The sequence below is a fragment of the Larus michahellis genome, chromosome 23 (genome assembly GCF_964199755.1).
Source record: "Larus michahellis chromosome 23, bLarMic1.1, whole genome shotgun sequence".
In the NCBI taxonomy this organism is placed as follows: Eukaryota; Metazoa; Chordata; class Aves; order Charadriiformes; family Laridae; genus Larus; species Larus michahellis.
Genome location: NC_133918.1, coordinates 1,892,384 through 1,919,796, shown reverse-complemented (window position 1 = coordinate 1,919,796; position 27,413 = coordinate 1,892,384). Strand labels below are relative to the sequence as shown.

The 27,413-nt window shown below is 42.4% G+C and overlaps 1 protein-coding gene across 4 annotated transcripts in view; it reads left to right on the top strand.

Annotated features, from left to right (window-relative positions):
• Positions 1-577: 577 nt before the first annotated feature.
• The window catches only part of AP3D1 (adaptor related protein complex 3 subunit delta 1), a 44,474-nt gene continuing 17,638 nt past the window's right edge, over positions 578-27,413 (top strand). For 2 of the 4 annotated variants that reach the window (XM_074566149.1, XM_074566148.1), the window contains exons 1-14: positions 578-1,015; positions 15,038-15,133; positions 15,840-15,920; positions 16,669-16,749; positions 18,697-18,804; positions 19,134-19,263; positions 20,630-20,769; positions 21,043-21,116; positions 22,983-23,032; positions 24,678-24,727; positions 25,121-25,169; positions 25,980-26,125; positions 26,548-26,696; positions 26,789-27,019. In XM_074566149.1, coding sequence (XP_074422250.1) covers positions 920-1,015; positions 15,038-15,133; positions 15,840-15,920; positions 16,669-16,749; positions 18,697-18,804; positions 19,134-19,263; positions 20,630-20,769; positions 21,043-21,116; positions 22,983-23,032; positions 24,678-24,727; positions 25,121-25,169; positions 25,980-26,125; positions 26,548-26,696; positions 26,789-27,019 — 1,481 coding nt within the window. In that variant the 5' untranslated portion in view covers positions 578-919. Of the gene's footprint in view, positions 1,016-12,818; positions 12,838-15,037; positions 15,134-15,839; positions 15,921-16,668; positions 16,750-18,696; positions 18,805-19,133; positions 19,264-20,179; positions 20,279-20,629; positions 20,770-21,042; positions 21,117-22,982; positions 23,033-24,677; positions 24,728-25,120; positions 25,170-25,979; positions 26,126-26,547; positions 26,697-26,788; positions 27,020-27,413 lie in introns of those variants that run through there. The other 2 variants (XM_074566151.1, XM_074566152.1) reach the window with 2 other exon arrangements.

The following is a 27,413-nucleotide window of genomic DNA, read 5'->3' as shown; positions in this document are numbered from 1 at the left end:
CTGGAGCTCCTTGGAAAGGTTGTTCCTCACCAGCGACTTCCCCTCCCACTGCTTGGCCAGGTCCGTCTTGATGATGTTCTGGTAGCCATCCCCGAGGTGCGCACTGCCACTTGCCACCTAAGGAAACGGGTGACTGTATTTATGAGTCCCCACGAGTGTTAGTTACTGTGAGCGGTCACGGAGGGTGGCACTTGCTCCCTGTGGGGTGGCGGCAGCCTCTGGAGCTGCCCCCATGAGGGATAGGGCCAAAATTCGCCTGTGCCGGTTGTGCGGCCACTAAAGTGGCCTGTGGAGCTCCGTCACCCGCCTCCCCGGGCCGGTCACACGGAGGAGCCCCCGTTCCCGTTACACGCGTGTCCCCGCAGCCCGCACCCCCCCCGCCACGTGGGACCGGGGCGGGTCCAGGCCATGGGCGTGGCCAGTCGGTGGGCGGGGCCAGGCTTTGGCAGTAACGCGGCCGTCGCTGGCTGGCGGGGATGGGCGTGGCCTCGCGCTGAATGGGCGGGGCTGGGCGGGCTATGGAGGCGTGGCCAGGCGTTTCGAGGAGTGGTTAGACGGAGCGAGGGGCGTGGTTAGCAGTCGGGGGCGTGGCTACGAGGGCGGGGGCGTGGCCGAGCCCTCAGCTGACCGACCGCCATTTTGTCAGGCGCTGGGAGGCTGAGCGGAGCCCGGAGTCGGGGCTTGCGGCCGCCGGGGCCGCCCCTGCCGCTCGCCTGCCTTGCGCCGTGCCGGGGGCCAGCAGCGTCCGCGCCCCCACTCGCCTCCCCGCCCGGCATGTGAGCGGCTCGGGCCCGCTGGTCTCACCCGGCTCTAGCGGTAGCAGGAGTCGCGGCGGCCCCCCCCTTCCTCTCCCCCGGCTGGGCCCGGCCCCTCAGCCCCGAGCGCAGGCCCCGCGGCCCGGCCCGGCCCCGCCGCCGCCATGGCGCTGAAGATGGTGAAGGGCAGCATCGACCGCATGTTTGACAAGAACCTGCAGGACCTGGTGCGCGGAATCCGCAACCACAAGGAGGACGAGGTGAGCGGACCCGGCCCACGCCGCCAACGGGGGCGTCCTGGCCTGGGCTGGCTCCCTTCATCCCTCCGTGCTGGCTGTCACCCGCTTCCCGGTCAGGTCCTGCTCCTCCGGGGGGCCGGGGTCGCTGGGAGCTGCCTCCAGCCCCCTCCCCGCAGGGGAGGCTGCGCCAGGCCCAGAAGCTGCCGGGTGTCTCGGCCGCCCGGGAAAGGGGATGTTGTGTGGGGGAAGGTGGAAGCAGGAATCGGAAGGAGGAAGAGATGCCTGTGGGGTGTAGGCCGAAAGGGAGAGGCTGTGGGAGGACCAGAAAGCGTTAGGGGAGCCAGGAGTTGAAAAGGGGGATGAGGGAGGCTCAAGCTTGGTACTTGCATTCCCATCTAGCGTGTTACTGTGGTGTTGAGATCCCTGATACATATAACAGGGAATTCCTTCCCATTTCACTACAGGCAACTACCATAGCCAGCTATATATTCTTCATCGTGAAGTTGATACACAGGAAAGCTGAGTTCAGTCATAATTCAGCTTTCAGATTATTCATGTTGTATACCTTTTGACTAAAATATATTTTCCTTGTTTCAAAGCCTTTGTAGGCAGAAGGCAATTGGATGTGTTGGGCTGTTATTCTCACTTGTATTAAAGGCACGTGATCAGGAAATTAGTATAGGTGAAATAACTAGTCATCAAGAACGTGTTATGTGAGACTTCCCACATTGAGGTGTCACACGTTAATTGGGAAGTAACGGACACTAAGGATATCATTTATGTTTGTCTTCAAGTAAGTAGTTGTGGCCTTAGAAGCTCTCTTACGAATGGCCTAACAGTTATGCTTTGCTGGAATATCAGTGAGTTGCTGTGGAGTTAGTGGCAGGCTAAAAATATTTGTAGACTATAGTGTCTCTCTCTAAGACTGCAATATCCAAATGGTGTCAGCTATGAAAAGTATCTGTAAAAGTCGTAATTGTCTAACTAAATAAAATATTTAATTTGGAAAACTATGTTCTCCATTACTGGCACTGCTGGATTGAAACACAAAATACAACTTCCAAAACCACTTGAATGTTTAAATGGCTTTTAAGCCTCTTGTGCACAGAAAAAGGGGTTAGTGATGATACCTGGGAAGCTTGGTTTTTTATTTTGATATACATTACATCTATGGCTATTGACTTGGTGACAGAGAAAGATAGTGCGACTATGAAGTGTGCAGTGCCCTGCAAAACACGGGAAGCTGTATGGAGAAGTGGAAACAGCATGTTTTTGTGGACATTTAATGTGTTATACTCAAAGCTGGAACAGGTGAACAGTAATTGTATGGAGCACTTCCCCATAGCATGGTTAGGCCCAGTTTGTATGTTACGCTGCTTTTAGTAAATATGTGTTGTTCTTTGAAGCATAGGACAAAAAATGTTTCTTCAAGTGTCAGACCTCTGAGGATTCCCCAGACAAAGGTCCAGGCCTTTGTGGCACCAGTACTCTTTGAGGAGGATTGAATGTACTGTTCTCATTTCTAAAACAATTTTGTGACAAATAGCTAATTTTCCAGGACTTCATATATATTCAGAGGGTAAAGAGCACAAGTGCAGTTACACAGTCAGGATTAAAAAGTTGCTGAGCATCATAAGCCACGCTGAGTTTGTTCTGTGACAAAAAGTAGTTACGATGCCTTGGCTTTGATCTCCTTTAGACTTAGGAAAAAATCCTCCTCAGACAATTTTGGAGGGCTCTGTATATTTGAAGGAAGCTGTTATACAGGTATACACACTCTCTAGGATTCAGGGAGGTCAAAGCAAATGTGTTATCTCTTACTGTAAGTAAGAGGCTGATGTCAGTTACAGTGGTGGGGCTGCAGCATTATTGTATTTTAAACGATGGTAGTTAAACCTGTTAGTTAAGTTAGTTTAAACTTGTAGTCTGAAATACAAGTTGAAAGATTTTTAAGTAGGTAACTGAAGAATAGTTCTGTTTGTATCCTCATGTGAGCAGCAAAAATTAAATCCTGAATTTCAGGATGTGTTCAGCTGGTCAGGAGGCATTGCAGTGATGAAATATGTGTCTTCTGTAGCACAGACTGTTCTGGAATCCTTCAAAGATTTTGCTTATTACATAGAGGGGCTGCAAACAGCACAGGACTGTTCCTTTCTCTAGACCAGCTAGCCAAAGAGGGCTGTAAACCTTCTGCTATTAAGATGCTGGGCATTGATTCAGTGCTTCCCAAGCAATGGTCTTCGATGTTTGCTAATTTTCAGGTGATGTTACAAAATCAGAATAGTATTTTAGAGGAAGTAGCTGCAAAAATTCTTCCTCCTTTTCCTACAGTGCTTCCATTGTTCATTGTATCTCTTACATGTTGCTCCAGTGCTGAATGTAGTTGTTCTACCAACATTTGTGTATCTCAAGATAAGTGTCTAAGCTTAAGACGCACACTCTGTCCTGTACAGAACAAATTTATTTAAAACAGCAGCGTGCTTTGCTGGCAAGGATAGGAGATGTTGATCTAAGCTCAAGAAGAATTACTCTGTGAAAGATGTCTCTGGAAAGGAGATATTGTGGTTGTTAAATAAAAATTACATGGAAAGAACTGAAAGCATGATTATTGCTTTGACTTCTGATTTAGTTATGCTTTTTGTAGAAGGTTAATTTCTGTTGTATGTGTTGGTTCTTGTCTCTTGGAATTTAATTGTATGGAAATTCTGCCATCGCTTTTTCCCCTCATCATTTTGGGCAGCCTCTCCTGGGACGTAGGAGATAGTAAGACTTATTCCTTTCCAGTTTCTCTGCTGGTACCATCACAAGCGAGTGTACCTGGTATTTCACTGACACATCGAGGATGTGTTTGTGGCGCAGGATGTGCCAAGTGGTTGTGACCTCGGTTCAGATGGGGGTTTCTCAGTACAGCTTTTCACCAGACCCTCTGCGTTTTTCCTTGGTGGTTATATGTTCACCCTGTATTGCTGGGACTCTTAAGCGTGCTCCCCAAGGCTTGTTGTGAAGTTAATGGAGCGCCACGAGCTCCTTACCAATAAATTTTAAGTGTCCTCCTCAGCTCAGTAGAAGAACCAAGAGGGTACTGGAGGCTGCCTGATGCTGAGCTCACATCCTTGTGGCAGAGTGCTTGATTACCTGTCAGAGGCCATTTTCATTTTAGTTTCTGGTCTGTATCCAAAGCTGACCCGTTAATTTTGCGTTTAAAACACTGGAAGGGAAGTGATGGCCTTCTGTAAGGATGAGAGGTAAGGGACAGGAGTTAACACAGTCACTTTTCTGTGCAGACGTGCTCTGTTTGTTTTCCAGTCTTCCAGGGAAAACTGGAGCTGCCATCATCCTTCTGCAAAGTAAATGCTAGCATGGAAGGAATGAGGCAGTATAACAGCATTAGAACTTTCCCTAGTTCGACGTGTTGTGTTTGCTTTTCAGCGCACTGTACAGATGCTTTAATCCCCGTGGTGTTTCCCAGTGCCAGTTCAAAGTTTGAGGGAAAGCCAAACCTGCAAGACAGACGTTGATCCTGTTCTATTCTCCCTGACCTTCACTTCTAATATGTCATTCTCTCTTTTGTTTGGAAGACAAATCTTCTTGGTAGTGAAAGCAGTGAGTTTTTCATCTGCTATTAGGTGGGTTTGTACCCTATGGAATAACTTCTCCCACTTTGTGCCTGCTTGTTATGGATGTGCTGTACAGCAGGCTCAAGGGGAGCGTGGCTGGTACCATAGGCAATTAAAAGTAGAACAGATTTTTTCCTAGCTATTCCAAACTGAGAAATTATTTTTGTTTAAGGGTGTTTTCCTGAGTGTGAAATAAAGGAAGGGATATTCCTTTGATGCTATTTGACTCTTGCACAGTGTTTTGCATTTGCAGTTAAGAAGTTTGTTGGTCCCAAAAAGGAAGCTGCTGTGAGAGCTATGGTGAGAGGTTCCTTTATAAAAACTGAGATGATAAAATAACAGAAACAGATGTTAAATGAGTGGTCCTTCATCCTGTTCAGGCCATAGCCTGTTTCAAGAGCCTTTGATGGAGAAAGGGTTAAAAAAAGTCCTGCATGAAATGTCTGTGTGCTTCTCTCATAACTTGAGAAAATTGCCTCCTTCTTCTTTCAGAGAATCTGCTGCTTGTGTGCCAGGATGAGCACTTCACATTTTTGGCAATCAATACTTGCAGGAAAAAGCATATAAAAAAATTCACGTTTTCTTGTGTATATTGTTCAGTGATAAGCATCTCATTGCTGGCTTATATTTAAGAAGTTGTTTTGTACAGAAGCAAGTTGGAGGAGCGAAAGGAGCAATTCAGTGTTTCTGGTTGGAAAAAAATAAAAATTCATTTTGGTTGATAATGTAATGTTAAGCGAGAGGCGTGTTGAGTGCCCATGCTGTGAAATATGTATTTCATTCTTCAGAAAGACCAGGCTTACCAAACCAGCAGCGTGTTCTCACTTCTTAGTGGCTGTTACCTGAGGACAGTGGACTTGTATTGTTAAAAAACCTTTTCCCCTAAATAAAGGGCTGCTGTGCTTGACTGCATGCATCCAGCTACTTTTCTGGTACGCTTTCAGATGAGATGATGGTCTAAGAGTTTTGAGGAGTCTTTTAACATCACAAACATCTTTTTGGGCACAGCCTGTCATCAGTGAGGCTGAAGGACCATCTAATGCTGTGGTCTTCTGACAGCTTCGCCTCCGGCCACTCTTGCGGTGTTAGTGTCTAATGGTAAAGGCTGTAGCGTGGAACATAATAGGGGAATTTTGAGGAATGTTAAAAAGCTTGTTGGTGCCCAAGACTGAAAAACCAGCCCAACTGATAGGCAGCGTGCAGTTCATTGATGACAGACAGCTCTTTCAGTCGATGATGCTCGATCACTTACTGCTTGTCATATGTGTGTTAATATCTTTGAAGGGAGCTCATTATTCCGCCCACTTTCGAGTGGATCTAGAGTTGCTATTGTTAATTCTTTGAGCATGTGAATTGCTGGAAAAGACAAAGTCGGAAATAGAAACAATACACAAAAGAGGGTTTGGGGAAGGACCTCGCAGCAGTTGGTAAAAAAGCAGACTAGTGGCGGCCTCCAAGGTGGCAAGGCCTAGAGCAACAGTGTCCCCAACGTACCTGCTGTGTCACAGAAAATAAAGAGCCTGGAGCCGTGGAACACGAGCCAAGCTGTGGGCTTTTTCTTGTGTGATTACGAGCACAGAGCAGCTGAGGCTTTGCATTAGTGCTGCCTTTCATTAGCTTCTTGCTTTCTCCTGTGTTAAATATTACTTAATTGACTGTGGCATAAGTGGGGCTAATAGCTTTGTTCCCAGTCCAGATCCTCTTGTAGCCGTCTCTTCTGAGGGTTTGAAACGCTCCAGACAGATCGTTTTCCTACACATGTAAGTAAAAATTCTGCCCAGGCAGGTCCAGGGGAGAGGAAGAGCTTTCTGGTACCTCATCGTGAGAAGTGGAGTGGCCCATGCACTGCACCATTCTCGAGGCCGGTGAAAGAATGCCCATAAAAATCAAAGTAGAATCAAGATAACCACATTTCTGTACTGTGGTCATCTTCAGAGAGCTGTTTATTTGATGCTTTTTGATGCAGCTCTCTGTCTCAGTGCTGAGTGCAGAAAATGGGGCCTTTTGTGATTTCCTCTAATGTCATCAGTGTTCGCAAAAGTGACTGACAAACCTCTTCCTCTGCGATGTGGGTTAGTAAATATATTTGGTGTACAAAGAGTACCTTTAGGTCTTTCACTGAGAAGTTTTCTTTGGTAGTGTGTCCCGTTTCTTGTGTGATGTGAAGAGCAGCAAGGGAAGCATTAAAAGACATGCATCAGAAAAACCGAGTCATGGGACCAGTTACAAAGAAGCATTTGTGTTCCTTAGGTTATTAAAAAAACCTGATCGTTCATGCTGAAAAATAGAAATGCTTCATAATCTGAAGGGGAGTCTGCTTAAATCCAGGTGGCAGGAAGTAAAAGATATTTGAGTAAGGTGCAGAAAATAACATGGTTAGTGGTAGCGTTAGTAGCTCATAAAGGCGGTTGAGTGCCTTTTTAAACAAGAAACATACGTTCAGAATAACTGACAATACTTACGAGTCCTGTTGAATACCAAAGTGCAACTGAGCATGAAAAAATGTGAGGTTCATACCAGTTTACCTCCTCGGTCAGTGCCCAGCAGGCTGCTCAGACAGGGTTTGTAGATCACGTAGTTGAGGGCTGGCTTCGTATTTGCTATTTCCTTTTTATTGTTATTTATTTTATGACCTAGGTGTTCAAACCTGTTAGCTTTCGCCGAGAGATTCGAATGTTAAAAGGTGTATAAAGGGAAGTAGGCATCAATGGGTGGAACTTTCTTCTGGTGGGCTCCATCTTCATGGCAAACTCAGGCTGCATAAAATCTATCACTGCCACCTACTGCGGCGTGACTGAGCTTCAGCCTGGAGGAGCGTAAGTTTGTTTAGAGCAAACGGCATGATTGTACAGCAGGGAGTAGGTGAACAAATTTACTTTAATTACACAAATATTTGCATTGAATTTAAGAAGTCAGCGACGGCCATGAACCATCTTTTTCTTCATTGTCCTTCTTACCTTCCATAACGGAGAAATACTCATAGCTTTGCATGAGTCAGTGTTACACCTTTGTAATATTTTCAGTGTTACATGTTTATATAGTATTAATACATTGTTAAGTGTCTTTTTTTTGTGATGTTTCCCTCTGAACTAATTCCAGTCAGCTGAGTCTTGGAAACAGTAGCTACTTTAGTTCCTTAGAAGGAAGTGACTATTTCCTATACATACAACAGAACACGTGCTCATAACGGCACCTACCTTTATCAAAGCCTGAAATTATGCACAGAAATATGTCTGGAACTAGCAAACTGAAAAAATCTACTGTGAGAGTACTTGCATAGCTTTTTGCATAATAATGTAAAAATAAAAGTTTGAGCACATCTTGTGTTTGTAGGGATCAGCACTTTTATCTGACGCATCTCTCTGGTCTTAAAAGCTGTCTGCGCAGGTATGATTTAGACAACGCAGGCCCCTGAGGATTGTCTAATTGCCATGCAATTAAATTAACAAATACTGTGATCAGACTGGAGACGTATGTATCTTAAGGGGCCGATCACACTAAGAGACATCTCTAGAGCCTTGCTTACTGATTTCTGTTGGGCTGGGTTGGATTTTCCTATCTAATGCCTGCTTAATTGTTGGCATCTCGGCCTGGGGAGGTGGTCCAGGATGGCTTGCGTAGCTCCAGCTTCCTGTGTAGGTGCTCTTTTGTGAGAAATACTTCAGTCGTCTTTGGGTGAACTGCTGGAAAGGTGCTGTGCGTGGGAGAGTGCAGGAGCACCCTGGTGCTGGAGAGACGCTGCGGTGCTCGGTGTGTCTGGGGCAGCCTTGGTCCGGCTCTGCCTTGGAGTCCCTTTGGATGAGCAGCTGCAGCTCTGCTGCTTCTCTGAAATCCAGTCCTTCCTTTCAAACGTACCAGTTGTTTCGTGTCTGCTCTGAAACTGGTAGGTGTACGCTACTTGCTTAGCATCTCTCTGAATTTTTAAAATAAGCTTCAAAGGTTTTTATTGGTTTATAGAATCACAGAATTGCCTAGGTTGGAAGGGACCTTTCAGATCATCGAGTCCAACCATCAACCCAACGCTGACAAAAAACATCACTAAACCATAACCTTGTGAATCAGTTTAGGATGGATAGATGCATCGTGTCAAATTTCAGTCAGTATGTATAATTTCAGGAAACATTAAGAAAAGAAGAAAATGTAAATTGACTTTTCACATACCTCCATCAGTGTCGTTTTGCCAAGGAGTTTGCTGTCTCCCTTTGGCTGTAATGGACAAAGGGGTAGTGGGTAATGCATCAAGTTTCTAATGACAGAGAAGACTGCTGCAGATGAAATGGCAAAGGTTCACCTTCATGCCTCCGGTGCTCATCACTGATGAGAACAGCACATCAGTCTAGAATCTTAAAGTACCTACAAGATGAGGGAATAAATCCCTGGACAGCTAATTACCAAAGGCAAACTGAGACATGTTAAAACACATCTAGCGAGACTGTTTATCACCAGCTCAGGGAAAGATAAGCTTGCCTTTTCAAAATGCCTTTCAAGTCGTAACATGTTTTCTGAGCTCTTTATTGCCCCTGACTACCCTCTGCACCGTTTGATTTTGGCTGCTGCAAAACTGGTTTAAATGAATGCTGTGCAATTTCTCTGTTATTGCTTATATTGTTACATGCTTATCTACTTGCTTGGTTTAGTGGAGTTAGTTGTGAGATAGCGTGTGCCTTGGAATTCTCTTTCTATCCAGCCATAGAGTAGTTTTAATGAAGGCTCCTCTTACTTATCACAAATAGCTTTTCCTACAGTATTTAAATAATATAATATTTTTAGTTATGTATGACAGAAGTTAACATTTAATATGTCTAGTGCTGCGTGTATAGCAGCACGTTTCACCTTTTTATGCTCTTGACTGTTCCTTCAGTTGATTTATCCTGTGCTGTCATGATATGATGCTTGTGTATCAGGTACTGTAGTCAATTATAGGTGTATAAATTCTATTTGACTAGTTCAGTGGCATTTTTTGACATGAAGTACTGCTTTTGAGGGTTTTAATAGAAGCCCGGCAAGTGATATGTATTTCTTTCCAGTCCTGTTCTTAAGTTGGGAGGTGGCAGCTGATCTGCACTGTGCTTGTAACAGGATCTTCTGCTTGAAGCACAAACTAACTCAAAAGTTGCTTCGCCTCCACGGCATGTCTGTGGTGTAACTCCATTTTGTGTTAAGCGTGGTGGTCGTGTCCTGTGGCTTGCACGCCACAGGTCATATTTCTTAAGATCATCCAAAAAGGCAAAAAGGGAGGGGCAGTTGTTGCTTTTTTTCCTGGAAGCTGGAGCGGTGGACATCTTCCTCTCATGTGAGATCGTCATGTGCTCGCGCCCAACGTCATTTCATGGAGTTAATGGCAAGCGTATGTCTTACGGTGCTACAAAAAAAGATAAATCCTGCAGTGCTTAAAAGAAAAGAAACTACATATTTTGTGCTTATTTCAGTGATTTGTTTTTATGTTCTACTTATTCCAGTCTTTCTTCTGTTTCAGAATGATGTAGGTATGCATTTATATCAAATCATATCTTGCTCCTTGTGGCATTCACTGTTAATCATCCTTTCCTTAAAACACTGTATTTAACCCCGGAAGTGCCAGAGAAGTAGGGACTGATGTTCACTGACGTTTTGCTGTTTCATCTGGGTGGAAAGCACTTGGCTGTTGCAGTAAGTGACAGGCTTGAATCTCAAATTGGCTGCAGCAGATGCAGTCATTGAGGCTGGATCCTGACAAGGACTTTGGTGGAGGATTCTGCCGCGTTTGGTTTGCTGGACCGTAACCCTCAGTGGTAAGAACATGAGTTTTCCTTCTCTTGGTTTCAGAAGATGGTATGTGGTTGAGATAAGAGTACAGCTTCTTTGAGACTATTGGAAATGAGTAGCTTTCATGATTAAATTTAATATAAATGTTCTGCAGTGATATCTCTTCTAATCATTAGTGTCGTCTCATCCGTCAATGAAAGTACAGCGTAGAGAGTCACATTTCCGAAGAATGTAATTGTTGTTCAGTTAGATCAGTGATTTTTCAACTTCATTCACATATTGCTTAAAAAAAAAACAAACCAAGCAGTCTTATGTGAACCTCTCTGAAATTGTCAGCAAACCCCAAGTTTGGAATTAAGGTTTAGTGTATTTTGAAGTTAATTCAAAAAAACTTGGCTTGGGAAGTGAAAAATCCTATAAACTGACATTTTGGTTCTCTACCATGACCCACTTTTCCCTTCTACACTCCCTCTGTTTCAAAGGGGTTGTCTCTTTGAGTCGTGATACCTTCATTCTCATTTTAGCCACTCGCACTAGCTTAAATGCACATATTTTCTGGGTGAGGTCTTGGAATTCTTGAGGAATTTGGGCTTATTTTAAAATTTAGCTTGTGTACTTTGTTAACGGATATAAAATGCTTACTGCATCTGTTTGGTGGAATACATTAAGAAATGGCAGTTGTGACTTTGTGCTGTATTCACAGCTTTGTTGGGTAATTACTGTTAACATCTGCATGCTTTACTTGTGTTGTAGCTGAGCTGCTCTGCGCGTGTTTCTGTCATCTTCCTCCTTCGGAGGGATACACGAGTGGAAACAGGCACCGGGTGGTTGCTATAGCAGTTCATTAAGGGCTTGTGGGGAAGGCTCCTTTCCCGCTTGGCAGCCTAGCAGGAATAAAAGAGCTCCTCTCAGCCCTTTTCCCTGCGTTATCATATGCCCTTCAGCTTCTGACGGCAGCCTGGCAGCTTGGCCTGGGTTGCCATCATTCGGAGGGGGTTCTTGTCCGTAATGGCTCTGCTTGTTCTCCAGTACAGCGGGACTGAAAGGCTGCCTTATAATCGCCGCACTCGCTCAAAGCGGTCTGGCTGGGGATGGCCCAAAGGTCTATATAAATATTGTGATGTTAGAAGTGCTTCTCAGTTGACTGGCCAAAAATGTGGGAGCAATTGAGTAGCATCCTGGGAAGACTTCAAATAATAAGACTGTCATGGAATTAATACTTAAGAAATATATCGATATTATAATGAATACTGTGAGCATAAATGAACTGTGAAGTATTTTCCTTTTGCATTCCTTTCTTCATGGGATCTCAAAAGCATTTAAGGAAAAACTGAGCCAGTTATGCCCTGGGAAGTACTTATTTTTAATTACCATGATAGGAATTGCTATATTAGGATTTATGCAAAAACTATCTGAATCAATGCTGGGAAAAGTATCCAGATTTTGTCCTGGTTTAGTATGCAGATGTTTTTCTTTTTTCTGCAACCATTTAGGCCTTGCTGAGCGACTGCCGTTACTTCTTCATTGCATCAAGTGATGGTTCTCCCATTTACTGCCTGGTTTGGCTCTGTTGAAGAGCTCTCAGGCTGCGGCGTGGGGCCTGAGAGCATCGGTTGCCTGAAAATGCTTTGGGGTGGCCTCCGGTCTGGCCCTCGCAGAGTTCAGTGATTCCGGTAGCCACAGTCCGGGGAAGGGCTTCACTAGAGACCTGCACATGTGAACTTGTTTCCTTCGTATTTATGTAGATGTTAAATGTGGTAGCGAATCTGGCGAGGTGGTTGGGGTTCACGTTTAAGTGGGAGACTTAAATAGATCAGTTTTCTTCATATTGCTTATTCATGATAGTGCTACTCCAGAGAGATTAACAAAAAGTTAATACCTGCTGATCCTTTAAAGCTTTCTATATATAGGGTCTTACATTCCTTGTAGTCTTCTAGGATTTGAAATACAGCTGGTTTGGAAGGACTTGTTTCTGCTCTTCAAAATCCCTTTTTTGAGTTTCAGATCTGATTTGGGGTTCTGTAATACACTTTTCCAAAAGTCCCTCGTTCTGTTGGGCTAACTGGGAGACAGGGCTTTGCCTGCAGGCTGCTGGGGCCATCGAGGGTGGCTGGTGGCTCGGGAGTCTGTACCAACGGTGCTGGGCTATACATTATTGAACTTTTCTGTACTTATTTTTGTTTGTTTTTTTTTTTTTTTTTTCCCCAACTGGTCACACGGTGGTTCACGTTCAACTCCCAAGAGGTTTCCAGGAAACTGAAGCTAATTTTGAAATAGTTTTGGTATAGGTGCCATGGGAAATGAAAATTGTGCTTTCTAGTAATGGACATAAAGCCTCAGAACCTGCGTGTTGGTGTCCTGCACTGAGAGCCAGTGCCGACCTTGCTGACCAGGATGCGGCAATGGGATACACACATGGAGGATTCTGTGATGCTGCTCCTCCAGTGCGCTCTTATGTGTGCATAAAATATTCAAGGCTAGGTACAATGTATTTGTAGATCAGTTGCATGTTGTATAAGTCGTTCTTTCAGCATCTCTGTTCAAGTGTGTATTTTCTACTCTCAGAAGGTTTGTTGGTGTGGGTTTTTTTTGGTTTTGTGTTTTTTTTAGTTTAAACTTCACATGGGAGTTGTCTGGACCTGAATTACTCTCAGGCAATGGATTTAGAATCCCAAATCTTCTAGTTTCTGGGAGAAGTCACCTGGGCTCTACATTGGAAGTGTTTGGGGGAAATGGCATCTCTGGTTTTGGCAGATGTGATCCACTTGCCTGTATCCAGGAGGACAGATGGGGATCCCTGTAGAGGAAAGGGTTGTTTGGGGTTTAGTGTGCTCTCCCTTTACATGAAAATTCCCATTGCAAAGATAGTATTTCTACCCCAGTTACAGGCATTTAGGAATATCTTAAATTTCTTCAACTAAATTCATTTGCCAGCTTGCTTTCTTTAGACCTTCTGATTTCCGTTATGCTGGAGAGCGGGACTGGTGTTTGAGGTACCTCGGTGTGCTGCAGGAATGGGTCAGACAGGAGCTCCATCAAGGTCAACAAAGACGTTTTACTAAAAGTCTCAAAATAACAAACGTGGTTGCACCTGAGCTTACCTGTGCCAGGGAGGACCTGGCTTTTATCCCTCTGTACGTGCAAGGTTTGAGAGAAAAGCCAAATAATCATTCTGCCTATATAGAAGCTGTTAAACCGGGGAAGCTGCAGCTCCTCTGAATTATGTGTATTCACCTTGTGTCCTGCTGGCGGATTCTAATTCTGGTTTCACCAGACTCTAAATGACAGTGGTGTGAATTGTCGCTACGTGACTGCTGCTTGGGGTACGAAGTCCCTGCATTAAAATTCAGTTGCTGCCTTTCCTCACCTGGATCGTTGCAGCATCTCTTTGCTCTGCAGACCTTGTACTTTGGGTTTTTTATTGTCACCTGCTATTTATTAAAAATAACATTCTCTGCTTCTAGCAGCATACTTTTATGAGTTGAAGCACTCTAGGATATTGTAAAAGACAAAAGAATCGTTGGGATAATACTCAAAATTTAGTGTTAAGGGGAGAAATGTTAATTAAAGGCAGGCCAGTAGACTTCTATGTTGAAAATATCGTTTTGGTGGAAGGTAACGGTATTCAGGCAGAATTTTACTTTGAAAGAAGGTAATCTCTTTCCGACCTGGTTCCTCTGTCAGTTGATATATTTATATGGAATGTGAAATGCCCTGGTGCATGTGTGGCTTTCCAAAGAGATTATTTCTCTCTGCATTTAAATTTTCATGATTTCTGTAGCAGATCATAATTAATTGTGAACTGAAAGAATCTCTGACTGAGCTAAGCCTACTTCTAAAGTAAAATCTTTACAGATATTTTTAAATCCTGCACTTGCCACATCCTTCCCACAACCACAGACGCGATTGTTTGGAAAGAAATGAAGGACCGATATTTAAATGTAAACATTATGACATTTAGCTCTCTGAATTCCTGAGAAATTCATAACAAATAACAGTTGCTTATCAAAATGTGTAAATGGGGAGATGGCTCTCCTAAGCTGGGAGCCCGGGAGGGGGTGTCGTTGCGGTGGGTGGGTAGATGGCCGAGGTTACTGGTATCCTGTACCAGACTTGTGCTGTGTCCCTCCAGGCGCAAGGACTGTTGTGGGTGCACACCTGCAGTGCCATCCCTGTACAGCGTGCCCAAAAGTAGAGTAACTCACGCTATTTTCATCAGCCATCTTAAATTTGTGGGCTGTTAATAGTGTTTGACACAGTTTGTTCTAGCCTGGTACTGAATGGGTGATCTCAGGCTTCCCATTGCGGTAAGTGACCGGTGTATCTTCTAGGAATGGTGGAACCCAGGTTTTGTCAGACCTCTGGGTGCACAGTCTCCACTGAACACCTTTTTTCACAAATCTTTGAAACTGGAGCTCCGGACTGAACAGTTTAATTGCAAGGGAGAGGGGGGTGAAGGGAAACCACCGAAGAAACATCTTGGCGTACTTTTGGTTTTCTAATGGAGTTGTGCTGTTTCTCGTTAATGAATGGTTTTGTCAGAATTAAGTGCTTACCTAAATAGTGTGTATGTGAGATTTGGTGCTTGCAAATGATGAGTTCTGCTGCTTCTGTCCGCTAAAATGTGGGAAATCTACAAAACTGCAAATGAACATAAATTTTTCTGGTTTGTTTTCATCAGGCAAAATACATCTCCCAGTGCATCGATGAGATCAAGCAGGAGCTGAAGCAGGATAACATTGCCGTGAAAGCAAATGCAGTCTGCAAACTTACATATGTAAGTGCCTTGCTGGCATACCGTGTCATCACATCTTTATTTTTTTCCTTTCTTGCTGACTAGGTGCTGGTCTTCACTCTGAATTCCCACTTTTCTTAGACTGCGGTTTCTTAGACTCTTGTAAGTGCAGGCTGCAGGTGAAAATGTTCCCAGCCATGTCTGAGGTCAGAGGCTGCATATTCCCGTTTTGTTCATTCTACTGGCACTACTGTTGGTACAGTTTTGTTTTATTAAGATAGGTCAGGAAGCTAATCTGATTTAAAACTTTAAAAAGTTGCCTTCAACTGGATTGTTCCTTATCACGCAGTTGCACGAGCACTTGAAACTGGTGTTTGTTTCTGTTTGCGCAGTCCTTTGTTGAGAAGGAGAGGGGGGAAATACTGCTAAAGAATTATTTTTGTTGTTCTGTTCTGGTTTTCATTTAAAAGAAAAAAATCCAGGAAAAACACCCTTCACAATGAATCTTATATAACTGCCTATGTGGTACCTGGAGTTAATTGAAACTATTTAAAACTTGCTTCTGGTGGAAATTTGAGACTTCTTTCACTTAGTGCGGGGGGTGCAGAATGTAACATTATTCATAAACTTGAGACGTCTTCTGCTATTATTTTTGGCCTATTGTTACATCTTCAGTTTTGTGAGGTATCCTGACCTGTTTTCTTGAGTCCCATATTTCAGAAGTTTATCTTGGCTTCTCTGCTCACAGTTACAGATGCTGGGCTACGACATCAGCTGGGCTGCTTTCAATATTATTGAAGTCATGAGTGCATCAAAGTTTACATTCAAAGTGAGTTCTCTGCGTCACTGCAACTGTGCGAGCCGGGCAGCTTCAGTACTGTATTTAATGCATGCGTTGGTACATTGTCTTTTCTTTTGCTTTCTTCAATACAGAAGGGAGGTGGGCTGTATTTGTTTCTAGTGCACGGATAATACTTGGCCTGTCGGTATAGGCTTTTTCTGCCAGATACCCTGTTTTTTTCACAAAAGCTATGATGCCTGTTTTTTATGTGAAGACCACCTAAGATCCCTAGCAGCAGGCATATTTTATTTTGTAATAGCTTTATAATGTTTTTCTTGAAAGGTTTTGTACATGCTCTGTGTGGCAGACCTTTTTCACCAAAGGGAGTGGAATGTTACTTTGTAACAAAGAATTTCCAAGTTGTGCTTTAGTACCTAAAAAATCAGGCGTCAATACAGACAAAATAAATGTAATAGTCTCCATTTCTCCTACTGACAGACCTATCTTATTTCTACATGTTCGTGGTCATTGAAGCTGTATGTTTTAATAAAGTAGAGAAGGTGAAGCTAGTTTTATTATCCTTGAGAGAGATGTATTATCTCTAGAGATGTTGCTTGTCTGAGACTATTCTTTCCTGATCCAAACCCCTTTTTCTGGAGAACCCTACTATGCCTCTTCTGTTAAGAAACCTCCTGCCTAATTGCTCATCTTTTTAATACTGCTTATGAAGCTACCAGTTGTTGTTCATCTAAACATTGTCTGAACTTACTTTTTTTTCTTCCTTGCCTTTTTCCAGAGAATCGGTTACCTAGCTGCCTCTCAGTGCTTTCATGAAGGGACTGATGTAATTATGTTGACTACTAATCAGATCCGAAAGGTAAACTTTTTACTCCATTTCTTAATTTTTTTCTCGTAGCGTCTCCCTACTTGTATTTTCAGATCAGTACAAAGTATTTCTCTTTTAGCAATATAAAGGTGTTCAAGTAGAATCCCGCTTGCTTGGTTTACAGTCTGCTCTCATTCCGCAAGCAGAAGGATTAATTAAATACTGAGGATCTGACCATGGGCTTCCCTCATGCTGTCTCAGACCAGCTCTCTGTGTTTATTTGCCACAGGGAATGGTGACAACAATAACCGTTGTTAAGGTTACTAGTCTCTTAGCCAGCCCTTAGAAGAATGTAATGGGTAAGAAAAATGTCCTCATTTCTGAAGTAAAATGAGCAGTAACTTGGGTCCACAAACCTCCTATTTGTGAGGGCCTGTTTTCTTCTGTTTAATAACAGACCAGGCTTTTGACTTCTTTCGTATAATTGTGTCTAAAAAAAAAATGAAGAGTGTGTGTAAAGTTGTATTCTGTATTAGTGTACCAAAGTGTGTTAGATTTATTTTCATAGAGCTTTATCCCTTGATTTTTTTCACAGTTATTGGGTCACAGCATTATTTTCTTCAGATTACAGATATCTTTTTAAAGCTCTTATGTTTAATTTTTTTTAAAGTATCACTGCTTAAAAACTTGACTGATCCAGTACAAGATGTGCCTACATTTTTAACATCTAAGTAGCTAAACTGTCTTTTACTTGCTTAAAAAAGATCAGTGGGATGTTATCCAGCATCTCTCCTAACGACTTAGTGCTTTTCCCTTTATCGTTTAAACTGTTCTGCTCTGACAACTGCATATTTTTAATAATGTCCATCCATTTTCTTTACTATGGAGACTTTATTATACTGGATTTCAGTCACTTAATAGGGTTCTTCCTTTTTGTGCCTGAGTTTTTACTTAAAAGCATCTTTATTTATGCCTCTTCATGTTTCGTTGATCTAGCAGGTTTTTATTTTAAGGGGCTATCGGTTCTCAAAGCCAGAATGAATTGCAAAGATTTTGTTGCTCCTTAAGTAGTAGATTTCATTATTCTTAAAGTAGAATCTAATTGCCTACCACCTGTGAAAGGTTTTAAAATGAGCTGGAAATGGCAAGGAACACTGAAGGCCTGGCTATGGTTAGGTCTCCTAAAGCAGCCCCCGTGTACGTGGGAATCTGGAGGGTTAATTCTGTGCCGTTCACTTTGTATTCTTATTTTCTAATAACTGCAGTTAAGGATCAATCCTGTGACCCTCTGTATTCAGTGAGGTCTGGTTTTATAATCTATACTTGAACATACTCAATAGTAATATTATTAAGAGTCAGAAGCTTAGAGAAAACTATGTAGGATACTGACTACAAATAAGTCAAGAGAAACTTGACCAAGAAAATGTATTCTACGCTCTAGCTTGGGTTATGTCTTCATGGACGGAAAATCATGGTGCTGCCAGCATCTTGGAAGGAAAGTAATCCCATTTCTCTAATAGATTAAGCTAGGACATTGTTAAGCACTCGACAAGAGTGCCTGTTCCCAGTGAAGTTGATGACAGTTGGGCTTTGATTTAGCAGGGTTAGTATTTAATATTGATTTTTTAGTATTCTAAACATGTTTGTGATGATGTCATGAGGGTTTAAAAATTATTTGCTATTCCTAAATATCACCAAGGTACCATATCTCTCGTTGCTTTTGTGTCTCGCGGTCATCCATCTATTGTTTGATTATGATTCCTCGTGCCCATTATTAAACCTCAAGCTAGCTGTATTTTAGCAGGTGTTGGAGGACGTTCCCATTAATAGTTGATATAAATATTCTCACGGAATATTTATATATTATATATAAGAAGCTTATATATTATGTAAGAAGCTCTGCTTCTTATCTGTTGAGTGAATAAAATTGGTCTGAGAAAATTGTTTTTCAACATCCTGTGTAATCTTAAATTTTTGAGCCTGTTTTTCCTTTTTTAGGATCTGAGTAGCCCTAACCAATATGATACTGGAGTTGCACTGACTGGCTTGTCCTGTTTTGTTACTCCAGATCTTGCCAGGGACTTGGCAAATGACATCATGACACTGGTGAGTTGATAAGGTTGAAATAACTTTTTCCTGTAATTACAGAATGTTAAATTGTTCAAATGTGGTAAATATCTGTTAAATTTAGAAGTGTTGCATGTGAAAACTGACACCTGTGGGGTTTTTGGGGAGCCTTTGCAGACCTTAGTTAGCTTAAGAGGGTCACCTTGAATATTTCTATTAATTTTGGTGATAAATGACACTGAGTTTTCAACAAGTGGTTGAGTGTCCCTGGGGAAATTTTGAGACAGTGGTGTGGACATAAGGACCTTGAGAAGAACTCTGGAAACACAGAGTTGCTAAGGGCCTGATTGCGATTATTTCATTAACAGATGTCTCATACAAAGCCTTATATCAGGAAGAAGGCAGTGTTAATCATGTACAAAGTTTTTTTGAAATACCCAGAGTCCCTCCGTCCCGCGTTTCCTCGCCTTAAAGAGAAACTTGAAGATCCAGATCCTGGTGAGTGGATTTCAGTAAATTATTTCTGCTCCAGAACATCTGGGTATACATGCTTTTAGAGCTTGGGGAGAGAAGAATACATGAACAGTGCTGTAATTATCTTCTGGGTACTGATTTGCCTGTTTAATAGGTAGATGAGCATATGAGAGTTTTGACAAATGTTGCCATATTAAAAATACATTCTTGAAAATGTCCAATTCTTACTTCAAACCCAAAGCTGTCAAAACCATATCTTAATGGGACAAAGCGACTTAATGATTCCTGGTTTGTTGTTTACTTAACTTGGCCATTGGAAATATTTTGGATGGTTTCAGGGTTTGGGTTTTTGTTGTTGTTTCCTGTGCTCTTTTACAAAGCTGCAGCTGTTGGCTTGCAATGGATATACTTAAAATAACTTCACATCACTTAGTATATATATTTTTTTTTTCCATTTTTTAAATTCAAACTTTGAGTCAGGAGTGCTCTTTGGGCCCTTCAGTACTGTGTCAGTGCAATTCAGCTGCAGTGCGGGAAATTTGCAATTGCTCTGTATCGTATTCACAATTCTACCTGGTCTTCCTGGAAAATGCTGGTCTTCCCTCGCTGCACCAAAACGCCATACACTTGTTTCAAGACTTCAGTGTGCGATGCAGTTCTGTGATCTTCGTTTGATTTGCATGTGTGTTTAGAGGGAGAAATTTAATTGCATATACTGGACTAATTTGTGGGCACGTAAGAAGCGTCTTCCAGGGACAATATTTTTAAAAAAAACAAAACACACGCACACCCCCTCACCTGCAAACAGAGGAAGAAAATACCTATTATGCTTTATGGAGAAAAGGACTGCTCTCTACTAGAAGACTCGGACTATCTAGATTAAGAGTCCACATTGAGAACAATCAATCTGAAGGCTGAGCCATTAGAAAGGAATGAACGTGTCCAGGCAGATTATCTAAGGATTCATTATTTTTGTGTTGTATTGAAACATGTCTAAATAACACATTTTAAAGAAGCAAGAGTGCTTGGAAACTTTATGGTGAGTAGGGTTATTGGTTATTATGTTGTCTGTGTCCCACAAACAAGCACCCACAGTAAAGGGGGAAGGAGGCTGGCAGTGTCCTGTTCTTTCTCGTGCTGGACCCAAAGCAGATACCCAGTTTGCTGGGATGTTAGAAAATAGACACAATTAAATAAAATCCTCTCTGTTTGTTTTTGCATTCTTGTGTTTAGTTCACCACCCCACGGTTGGTAACGATGCTGAACCGTTCCCCTTGGACACACAAGTCTGAATCTTTAGCTGCTTTTGTTCTGGGGGTTCTGCACCAGAAACTCCAATTACAATTAAGGCGTTGATGAGATTTCTGCTTCTCGCACTTCTTTTTCCCAGGTGTGCAGTCTGCTGCAGTTAATGTTATTTGTGAGCTGGCTCGACGCAATCCCAAAAACTACCTTTCCCTTGCTCCACTCTTTTTCAAGTTGATGACGTCATCAACCAATAATTGGGTTCTCATTAAAATTATAAAACTGGTAAGTATTCTGAACCTATATGTACAGGATTGGGGTACTCATTAAATTAGCTTGGGTGTGAAAATACATTTCTTGCTTGGAGGTGTGGTTATCGTTTAAATCTGAATAAAAAGAAACCAGGAATATCTTCTAATGTTTGTGAACGTAACCAAAGAGAGAAAAATATTTTAACATAGCTTGGTTTAAATAGTGAGCTGCAATTTAAATAATGTTTTTATACTGTTTAAAAGCAGCTATTAAGTCACTTTCTTGTCTGCACTTCTCTTTTAATAGTTTGGTGCTCTTACTCCATTAGAACCTAGGCTGGGAAAGAAGTTGATTGAGCCTCTGACCAACCTCATCCATAGGTACGTATAAGTGTTCCTTTCTTCATTCAGGACTGGTGAAGTGCCTGTAGGTGGGTCAGTAACCAGGTCTCTGGATGCATTTCTGCACCTTTTTTTTTTTTTTTGAGTCCCAATATATTGGCTTCAGGTATCAAAAGGTAATTCCATCAGTGCTATTTCTGAAAAACCTGAGAGAGATAAAATACCTTAAAGGAAAGTCTTTGGGTGTCTGACTGTCAGCATGAATTTCTCCAAAGCACGCATGAAAACTGGAGCAATTTGATTTCCTTTCACTTAATTTTAAGCTGGAGATAACTATGGAGAATATATCAAAAGTTTGGCTTAAAAAAGGCTCAGCTGTATATTTGCAGCTGTCTGTTTGCTGCTTCTGTTCAGCTACACACATTTTGTTCTTCACTTTTTTGGGAATGCCTTACCCACTAAAGCAGCACGACAAGGAGTACGCTAGAGTTCTTCCTCATGCCTTTGTCAGCCCAGAACTGTTTTGGAAGAGGTTCCTTTAATATCTGTCCTAAATACAGATTAGATAAATTTGAAGATACTTCCTTGTCCCTTGTTAAAGCTGGTTTGCAGTTTTGTTTTGGATCCAATTCTGAATTGAAATCAAAAAGTAGTAGATGTCTTGGAGGGAACACATGTATTTTTCCAGCTATGAAAAGGAATTGTAACCTTAGACATGAGTTGTTAAATGAGAAGGTTTGTTTTTCTTCATGTGGCAGAGCAAGAGGATAGATGGGAATGAGCAAATTTTAAATAGATATCCGTGTAGCTGTGAGAGCAGCTTTAGCCAACGATTTCTGTCCATCCTCCTAGTATGCCTTTAAGGCTGGTTCAGAGCAGACCAGCCAGCAGCCTTGTGTCCAGGTACCCAAAGAGGGATTTTGCAGCAGTGACAAATACATACAAATTCATCAGAAACAGGGCTTTGCCAGAAAAAGCAGGAAAATGGACAGTATGTCTTCAGTCCTGCCTCTGCCTCCCCTCCCCAACTCCCACATTAGTCATTCATTTTATTATTTGTGAGATCTTAATGCTGTTCGGTTTGGTCTCCATGTGGTGAGTTTGGATCTCGTATCACTCACGCATAAGGCGAACCACCCTGCCATCCCCCCTGAAATGGATAGGGAGCGAAAACGATTCTCAGTTCTGAGCGTCCTGGAGTATACGGTGTGCTGTGACCGTCACGCAGCCGCTGGGACTGCTGCCTCCAGAGCTGTTTGTTCATTCCCTTTGCAGACCTTGCTTCTGGAGTCTGCTCCTTTCTTACTCGTGAGGTTCACTGTGTTTCCTTCTTGTTTAGATCAGGATTTGTAAGTACTTCCAGAATCCTCAGAACTGCACTGTACATGTGTTCAACTGGCAAAAGTTGTCTTGAATTTAAGTTTTGGGGGAAATCAGACGGGGAAAATCTGTAGCTCACTTAGGAATGAGCAAGCGTGTACCTGCATGCCAGCAGAGTCTGCTGTTTGTGTAGGGCTCGTTCCCTTTGGAGAGGGACTTGAGCTTCTCCATTTGCCTGCCTTATCGTGAATTTTTGACCTTGGGCAGCGGATTTGATTTGACCCTCGGACAAGATTGGTTCAGTGCTTTGTAACTGGGACCGAGGTTTTGAATAACTGCTTCCTTCCTCATCCCTTGTGTTACAGCGCTGTTACTTGCTGCTTCTCAGAAGATATTTAACATTCAGTAGTCCCCCTCCCCCATTTTTGGGTGAGAATCATTTCATCTAGTTTGAAGGTACATGGAGCAGAATACTGGCAATTTCCTCTGTAATTAAAGGTGTTAACTAGCTCCAAGATATTGTTGACAACTCTTCAAAATGTGCTGGTTTTATTCCTTATTTAAAATACTTCATTTCTGTTTCAGCACCTCAGCCATGTCTCTCTTATATGAATGTGTGAACACAGTAATAGCAGGTGAGAAATGAGATTTGTAACCTAGAAAATAACATGATGAACTTTGTCGTCAATTAACACCATCTGCAAACCTTTCTTTAATTTACTGTGTTTTATAACTGAAATAAGTCGCCTGGCAAACTTTGATTTGTGTCACTGTGTAACTGTAACTGAAATCCTTTGTTGTCAGTCGATGAGGCGAAGTTACTACAGATGTGTTGTGTTTGCTAAAGGCTGAAACAAAATACGGACAATGGGTGTGATATTTATATGTTGCTAGAACTATGAAGTATCCCAGCAGCAATAGAATTAAAATATGACGGATGCCTCGTGGAAACTTTGACAAAGTTTTCTTATGTGACGAAGGAGAAGACTTATTTTTTCAATTCTACAATTTCACAGTTTAAAAACTCGGTGTAATTACTTAAAGGAGGTCATTGGAATAATTGATTTACAGTTTCAGCTGCTGGGGGAGGGATGTGAGAGAGTAATGGGGATGGAGAGAGAAACAAAGGCAAAAAGGGATAACGCAGTATTCCAGCTCAGACTTGGCACTTTTCTGTCAGAGTGGGGAAGCAGAGGGTTATTGACATCCACAGTCTGGCTGTAAATCTGTTTCTTTTGGGTAGTTTGGATAGTGAGGCAGGAACGTGCTGTACTGGGTCAGTTTGGAGAGGAAAGGGTGATCTGTCACTCACTTTGTATTCGCTCATTCCTTCAGGGAAATGTGAGATGACGTTATGATGGGTGAAAAAAATAACATGGAGGTTAATTCCATTGTGGATGACAGTGTGCTTCCCTGAGATACAATACTATAATTCTGTGGTTCAAAGGGAAGTTCACACGCCCAGGACGCCTCAGGGACTGTAATGTGAAGCTCAAATTCAGAAGATGAGATGTGAAGCCGGGTGCCTGCATTGGAGCAGCACCTTGTGCCTGCCAGCTCTTTGCATGACCCAGGACGATAGCATCTAACACGGCTTCTCAGAAATGCAGCTCTGCGGGATTATGGAGAGCAAAATGCCACTGTAGTTATTAGTTGTGTGTGGCTTGCTCGCTGAGAGCCAGTGTTGGCGTGGCCATGCTGTTTGACAGCAGCAGTTAAGGAGATAACGCCACCTTCTCTGCTGTGGGGCTGTGTGCTGCCAGGGCTTTACAGATGCCAACAATGGGACCTGATTTTTGCCTCGAGTCTCTCACTGGCTTGATTAAAGCTCCAATCTAATTACATTAAACTCCAGGCTCCGCTGCTGCATCTCGTTACATTAGGGAAGTGCACACTTAAAAATTCAGCTATACGGTTGCTGATGACATATTTACAGTCTCGATTGCTACGTGATATCAGTGAAGTAAACCTTAATGAGAGCAAAGTGTAATGAAAAGCAGCTTTGACCTGGCTGTTCCAGCAGTTCCTACCCTTGCACTCGTTTTTTTTTTTCCTGCCCTGCTATTATTCCTCTTAAAGTATATGAAACTATGATTTGTGTAACAACCTACTTTCTCCCACATTGCTCAGGTCCCCCAAAAGTCCAAACAAACAGACAAACAACAAAATAAATGGGCATCTCTGTGTGAGCCGAGCGAGCTGTTGAGCTTTAAGTGTTGTGTTGTTGCACTCGTTCGGAACACAGAAATACTAACTGCAGTTTGTGCTTGTGTATTGCAGTTTTGATCTCTCTGTCCTCTGGGATGCCGAATCACAGCGCCAGCATCCAGGTACAGCTTTTGGTGGGGGTTATTTGTTCTGCTCTACTGTGTAATGCCATGGAGAAACTGGATTGTATTCCTCTGCCAAAAGTTAAAGCAATAGCTCGCTCTCACATGGGTGGACTCCTACAGACTGAAGCATTTCCTATATACCTTCTCTTATTTTCTTTGCTTTAAAATGCAGATTCTTCTCATTTAGAGTTTTCCTAACTCTTGTTCAGGTGCTACTGTCAATACAATCCTACGGGAGTTCCTTTTGTTTTGAAATCTGTTAACGCAACAAGACCCTCTGACCGGGTCTGGGTCACAATGCTTCCTTGCGTATTGAATAAATGTCATAAAACGTTATTCTAATTAAGGCTTTTAAGGCTTGTAATAAGCATGATGTGATCTTTTTTCCAGCTTTGTGTTCAGAAGTTAAGGATATTGATAGAAGATTCTGACCAGAACTGTAAGTATGTTGCTTGTCTTCATGGAAGCTTTTAGAAACGAACCGCTGGGGAGGAACTGCAGCTGCAGAAGAGCGATGAGCTGTTTCTGCAAACAGCTTGTTCAGTGTTGGAGTGCCTGGCATGTTGTACACCATTGCTGGGATTTTTAATGTGGAAATAATTTTTGATAGTGAGCGCTTCTTTATAATGAGCTTTTTTAAAACAAATTAGATTAATTGTTACTGCTGTTTGTGGCCTTGTAAATCTAAAACAGTTCTTTTTCCATGCTCCGGATTTTCCCTTTTTATAAACTTGCTGCTTGGAAAGTAGTGAGGGGTATTCAGCAGTGTAAGCGTAATAGTAAAATGCAAGGACGCTTACTGATTTTAGTGACTGCAAAGAACACTGGGAAATCCTTTTTTTGGTAAACCTTTTTCCTGCTGTCTGAATTTTTCCCATTGAGAACAGGATTCCTACTTAAAACACCAATCTTCGGTGCTTTTAAAGCTTTCTTCATCCTGGGATGCCTGTTCTCGAACCCCATAGCTTCTATATATTAAATACATACTTGTAAATCAATGATAAAATTTGAGGTGCAAGAAGACTGTGATGAAGACTGTATATGTAACTATGTGCCTGTATGTGAGATTATGAAATTAAAGACCGTAATCTGTGATGTATTGTTTCTCAGAAGTGCTTTTCCTTATTACAGATTTTTATTCAAGTGTATTAAAGTCAGTTTCAGTAGAAGCACTTGGTATTAAGATGTCATGCACAACACAAACCAGTGTTTCTATATTTGGAAAGAAGTTTTATTTTGTCTTTCACAGTGAAATACCTGGGACTGTTAGCTATGTCCAAAATCCTGAAGACACACCCTAAATCCGTTCAGTCTCACAAGGATCTCATTCTCCAGTGTTTGGATGACAAAGATGAGTCCATCCGACTCAGAGCTTTAGATCTCCTGTATGGCATGGTATGTTTCTACGCCTATTTCCTTTCCTCTCCAGCCCCTGTGACCCTGTAGGAGGTGATGTTTAAGAAAAACTTGCAACTTTCTCTTCCTCTCACCCCAGTAGTCTTGTGATAATAACTCCCGTATCTTTTCGTGGCATGTACGACAAGTAAAAGATCTGTAATTCTGATTCTCAGCTCTCCCACAGCATGGCTGTGTATACTTGCACTGGCTCTGCTTTAATAACAACATTGAAAAGAAAGAAACAGTTTCCTTTTTCAATTGTGATCAAAGCTGGGACCTCTAGAGGTGGTTCTGATTTCCTGTTAACACATGACACGGGTCCGGCAAAGAGCTCGCAGCTGCTTTAATGGGATTAGAAGGACTTGACAGTATGGGAAATGGCTTAGTTTTGGTTCAGCCTCTCAATAACTCTTTAACAGGTATCAAAGAAGAACTTGATGGAGATAGTGAAGAAACTGATGATTCACGTGGATAAAGCAGAAGGGACGACATACCGGGATGAGCTGCTGACTAAAATCATAGATATTTGCAGTCAGTCCAATTATCAATACATCACAAACTTCGAATGGTCAGTGGTTTTGTGTGTTACCTTTGAGATCATCAGCAATGGTAACGCACGATTGTCTGCTGATAAAATTGCATCCCTTTCACTTTTTGTAGGTACATAAGCATCTTGGTGGAGCTGACCCGCTTGGAAGGCACACGGCACGGGCATCTCATAGCAGCTCAGATGTTGGATGTAGCTATCAGAGTCAAAGCTATCCGTAAATTTGCAGTTTCTCAAATGGCCATGCTTCTGGACAATGCTCATCTCATAGCCAGCAACACCCAGAGAAATGGGATCTGTGAGGTGCTTTATGCTGCCGCGTGGATATGCGGGGAGTTCTCCGAGTAAGTGCAAACAGAAACCCTGCTGTGCTTTGAGCAGCTTCTTTCAGGCAAATGTTCAGATTGCTCAAAAGTACTTTTGGGAGAAGAGTTCAGAGTGTGCACCCTGAAGCTAACAAAATGACTGCTGCTTTCCCCCTCCCTCACCCCATAAGACTCCTCAGCTGTTTCTAACCAAGAGGGATACTTCATTTTGAATATCTGGTCTTTTACCATATCTCTGTAGTCCTGCCCACTCGTGCAGGAAGGCGTAGTTGTGGGTATGAGCAGTAAGATCTTGACATTGGAAAAACTCCTTAACCATGAAGGTCTAACCCCACTTTATCATAGGGAAAATGTCCGATCGCTATGAATTAGTTTTTGCTCTCCTCCCTGTTTTGCCCTTGTTGAAAGGTTT